The following is a 4998-nucleotide window of genomic DNA, read 5'->3' on the forward strand; positions in this document are numbered from 1 at the left end:
TTACCCTGTAAAAGAGAGTGCACTAGACCACCTTCTGATTGCAGAGAAATGGATGAAAATTGACAAAATCTATACAGATCTTCGTGGTTAGACATGGAAACAGAGTGATTCTAATAAACAATAAGTATTGTTTAATAACATCTAGGTAGTCCGTAAGATTCCCTAACAGGGAAGAACAAGCAACTGCAGAGCATTTCCCAAACCCCCCTCCTTCTGTCATGGAAACGCCGGTAAAAGTCCTCCACCTCCCACACTCCAGTGCCAGATCGGTAAGCATTTAGCCAAGCATGCTGGGAGACAAAGAACAACCGAAGGAAAGGAGTATCCGGGTGTCTTGGATTTGCTTTCCATTCTGCTCTGTTGCTCTACCATCTCGTTACTAGACGTAGGCATTGGACGTGACAATCAACTACATTTGAACTGAGCAGAAGAAATATTAAAGGCATAGGCTTCAGAAGAAATGTCTCAAAGGCAGCCTCAGTCACCTAATCAGACTTTAATTTCAACCACAAATGAAACAGAATCATCAAGCCCTGTCGTTCCTAATGATACCACAAATAAAGGAAGGACCGGTGACAACTCTCCAGGAATAGAAGCATTGTGTGCCATCTATATCACTTATGCTGTGATCATTTCAGTGGGCATACTTGGAAATGCTATTCTCATCAAAGTCTTTTTCAAGACCAAATCCATGCAAACAGTTCCCAATATTTTCATCACCAGCCTGGCTTTTGGAGATCTTTTACTTCTGCTAACTTGTGTGCCAGTCGATGCAACCCACTACCTTGCAGAAGGATGGCTGTTCGGAAGAATTGGATGTAAGGTGCTCTCTTTCATCCGGCTCACTTCTGTTGGTGTATCAGTGTTCACGTTAACAATTCTCAGTGCTGACAGGTGGGTTTCTTTTCTCAGTTATGTTTGCCAGGATGTGAAATTAGGCGAAAAGAAAGGAAAGCTTGTACGGAGCATTCACTGGCTACTATTCTGCTTTTCTCACACTCTGTAACCTGGATGTAAGATTGAAAAATCGGGGGGCATTTTAAATAAAAGTCGGTGTAAGAATGTTAAAATTCCTGTGTTAGCATCGGACGAGAGATTGAAATTGTGTGCTTCAGGGATCATTTAATTTCTTTGAAGTGTAATTGTTTGTTTGAAAGAATACTGAACGGTGTTTTCCCCCTCGGTTTATTAAGGCAAATTATTCCAGGTGTAAAAGAAAAACAATCCTTTCTTTATACATTAGTGCAGCCTAGTGGTGCAATATTGTCAACATTAAAACATCAACATAGGTGTGAAATTGACCACATACACATTACTGTCTACTGGAAGAATGGTAAAAAGATACATGCATCTAATTTATTTGAAATGCATCAAATTAATTAATGGCAGAAAAACGGTGAGGCTCTCAGCTTCCTGGTAACTCAGTGTAATGTCATCACTTAATTGTATTTGTTTATTTCTATAGGCGTTCAAAGACATTCTCATTTCCAGACATAAATTAATCCCGGCTGACTTTTAGAGCTCTATGGATGGAGCGTGTGAGAACCTCTGGCAGCCAGGGTGTTTGGGCTCTGTTAGGATATTTTCAGTCTACGTACTGGGTCTTTCTGTGCCTATTGTATAATGATAACTGTGAAAGCATGAAGAAAAATTGAGGCTCCAAATGTTAAAAGTGGTGCTGTAAAAAGCCTGCAAGAAGCCTGTAAGTAATCAATGCCTGGCAGTACCAGAAGGAAAAGCTTCTTCGGATTCTGGAATCTGAGAGGAGGAAAAGCTTTCCCTGTGTCTTTTATGGAATTTTGCTTTGACTGGTTTTATATTCTGTTTGAGGGCAGATTTACTTAAAGGCTGTAGATTTTAAGGTGGATTTGTCAGAATAAGGAGGCATCTTTTCATGGGTACAGGGTTTCCGATTTCACCCTTGCCTTGCCCTAAATCTACCTACAGATTGGATCGGCTTGGGCACGAAATTAGCACTTATGAACAGGGAAGAAATTAATCCTCTCCTCTTTCCTGCATAAACTCATGGAATTCTTTTCTAGGAAGGTTGATGACTGCTCTCTCACAAGGAAAGGAGAATTAGGTTTAACATCAGTCACTTACATAAAACGGAAGTCTTTTAGAACACAAGGTAATGCACAGGTAATGAATTACTCTCCATCACACACAAAATCATGCCAAAAAATATTTATTTGCCCTAAGTAGAAGGTCTACAAGAAAATTATAAAAATTGCAAATCTGGAATATCTCGTACCAGTGAATAAAGGAAAAAGTGATTAGCATCAATATAAAATACTGGGATGTATTGTGCATATTTGAAATCATAACCAATTCCAGTTGGTTAATGTTGACTTGGTTATATACATATGGTATAAGAAGGTAGAACTGGATGACCACGGAGATCACTTCTAACTTTAAGATTCTGTAATTTTGATATTGATTTTTCCCTTTGCTATGATTATGTGTTTCTAGATACAAGGCAGTTGTGAAGCCCTTGGAGCGTCAGCCCCCCAATGCCATCCTGAAGACCTGTGCCAAAGCTGGCTGCATCTGGATCGTGTCTATGATCATTGCTCTACCAGAGGCTATATTTTCAAATGTATATACTTTTCGAGATCCCCACAAAAATACGACCTTTGAATCGTGTGCCTCTTATCCTGTTTCTGAGAGGCTCCTGCAAGAGATACATTCTCTGCTGTGCTTCTTAGTGTTCTACATTATTCCACTTTCGATTATCTCTGTCTATTACTCTTTGATTGCTAGGACTCTTTACAAAAGCACCTTGAACATACCTACTGAGGAACAAAGCCATGCCCGCAAGCAGGTATGTATTAATCAGGACTCACACGTGAATTTAGAAGGGAAATGCCTCCTTTTGCACCCCTGAGCAATAAATACTTTAGCAGTATCATATTTTTGTTATGGTCATGGGCTGTGGAGTCTGTCAGACCCAAGATTTAATTCCATACCAGCTGAGCAATCTTGAGTAAGTTACTTAACATCTCTGAGCCTCACTTTCCTCATGTATAAAATGAAAATGAGGTCCGGATGATATATATGAAACGCTTAGCATAGTTCCTGCTGCATAGTAAACATTCAATAAGTGGTAGGACCACTATTATTAGAAAGGGAGCAGCTCAAGTTTGGGCTCAAAAATCACCCCACAGGATAGTGAGAAACATCACACAAGGTGAGACTATAAAGTGAAGCATCTTTTGTTTAGAAAAACACAGGATGGTAGAACTGGCAAGAAGCCATAACATCATTCAATGCAAACCACTTACACACAGATCAGCAGACTGGGCAGAGGGGTTGTCTCGAGGGATGCAGCGCCAATGGCAAGAGAACACAGTGATTCACAGAAGCTTGATTAAGACCATTGCAAGACCCAGGTGTGCTCTCCTCTCATAAATATGAACAGAATAAAAAGAATATTGGCAAAACATCGTTCCATTTGATTAAAAAAAACCCGACAGGATTTCTATCTTTCTTGGGTGGGAGGAGATGATTCCATTTACCTCTTAACCAGTATGTGCAGAGCACAGAGCTTTTTTTTTTTTTTTTTTTTTTTTTGTTTGCTTAATGGTGGTCAGGAGGCTAAAGTTGCATTTTAATGCCCATGTGACCAGTTATCTTTGCTCTATCTGTGACTACAGGCAATGTCTTCACTTAATCTGGTTCATTTCTCTTATTAAGAGGAGCAGGTAGGATTATTTTCATACATGAAGGGTGGCACATAGATTTTTATTCCTTTGACTATATAGTTAGAATTCCTATACATTAACAACAATTTTTGGTACCAATTTAGCAACTTTCATAATCCCCAGAAGACTATTCTAACCTAGTCAGCCTCTGCTGGTGCAGTGAAAGCAGGTTTGTATAGCATCTATTTCTTAATTAAATTAAATTTTCGATAATTCCACAACACTGCTTGAGATAATTAGAGACACCCTAGAGTATCTCAAAACCAGGGATGGGAGACTCTGAATTAGAGCTAATCAGAGACCAAGATCACGGGTTACCATGTCAATTAACTTGCTGTATTCTCTAGCCACCGGCTGACTTCCTTTACCTGCACGTTCAAAGGGACACCAGCCTGTTAACTGTAAATTTCTATGTAAATCTAGAGAATGGCTTTTTTAAATCTCTGCCAGCTAAATGTTTTTGATTGGGTTTTCGGTTGTTTTTTGTTGTTGTTTTGTTTTGTTTGGGTTTTTGTTTTGTTTTGTTTTCTTGGTTGTTGTTTTTGCCATTTTTCTTCCCCCTATAGATTGAATCCCGAAAGCGAATTGCCAAAACGGTGCTGGTGCTGGTGGCTCTGTTTGCTCTCTGCTGGTTGCCGAATCACCTCCTGTACCTCTACCGCTCATTCACTTCTCAAACCTACGTGGACCCCTCTGCCATTCACTTCCTTGTCACCATTTTCTCTCGGGTTCTGGCTTTCAGCAATTCTTGTGTAAACCCCTTTGCTCTTTACTGGCTGAGCAAGACGTTCCAGCAGCATTTTAAAGCTCAGTTATTCTGTTGCAAGGCAGAGCTGCCTGACCCTCCTGCTGCCGATACCCCTCTTGACAACCTGGCCGTGATGGGAAGGGTCCCGGGTGCTGCAAGCACTCAGGTGTCTGAAATTAGTGTGTCCGTGTTTGCTGGCTGTACTGTGAAGAAGGAAGATGACAGAGTCTAGCTTTTCAATTAAAAATAGTATTTCTCCTCCCAGCGTGTGTATTCGACTCTGAGCTGTGTGTAGGTGTATGGTGTCAGGATTTTTGTTGCTTGAGAATTGTGCTGAAATCTTAGGAGGGAAGGATCAGACAAACCATGATTTTCTTCAATCTACAAGCATTAACGAACATTATTGGGCTTTCTAAATAAAATGGAGCCCCACTAGGCATAGGAAGACATAACTGCGTATGTCAGTGGGTCCTATGAGAGGTTGAATAGGAGGTGAAGTGAAATAAACAAGATGACACTTAAAAATCTAATATGTTAGACGCAAGA

General features: G+C 40.2%; 1 protein-coding gene across 1 annotated transcript; it reads left to right on the forward strand.

Annotated features, from left to right (window-relative positions):
• The first annotated feature begins 319 nt into the window (after window positions 1–319).
• Window positions 320–4747, forward strand: BRS3 (bombesin receptor subtype 3). The gene is made up of 3 exons (XM_024760103.1): window positions 320–894; window positions 2473–2824; window positions 4271–4747. Exons 1-3 carry the CDS (start codon window positions 461–463, stop codon window positions 4682–4684), a joined length of 1200 nt encoding a protein of 399 aa, XP_024615871.1. The 5' UTR covers window positions 320–460; the 3' UTR covers window positions 4685–4747.
• The last annotated feature ends 251 nt before the right edge of the window (window positions 4748–4998 follow it).

This window comes from Neophocaena asiaeorientalis, unplaced genomic scaffold (genome assembly GCF_003031525.2).
Source record: "Neophocaena asiaeorientalis asiaeorientalis breed wild unplaced genomic scaffold, Neophocaena_asiaeorientalis_V1.1 scaffold927, whole genome shotgun sequence".
Taxonomy (NCBI): domain Eukaryota; kingdom Metazoa; phylum Chordata; class Mammalia; order Artiodactyla; family Phocoenidae; genus Neophocaena; species Neophocaena asiaeorientalis.

Coding starts and splice junctions, on each gene's coding strand:
- BRS3 (XM_024760103.1), top strand. CDS start 461: ATGTCTCAAAGGCAGCCTCAGTCACCTAATCAGACTTTAATTTCAACC. Junction 895..2,472: donor ACAATTCTCAGTGCTGACAG/GTGGGTTTCTTT, acceptor ATGTGTTTCTAG/ATACAAGGCAGTTGTGAAGC. Junction 2,825..4,270: donor AAAGCCATGCCCGCAAGCAG/GTATGTATTAAT, acceptor TTCCCCCTATAG/ATTGAATCCCGAAAGCGAAT.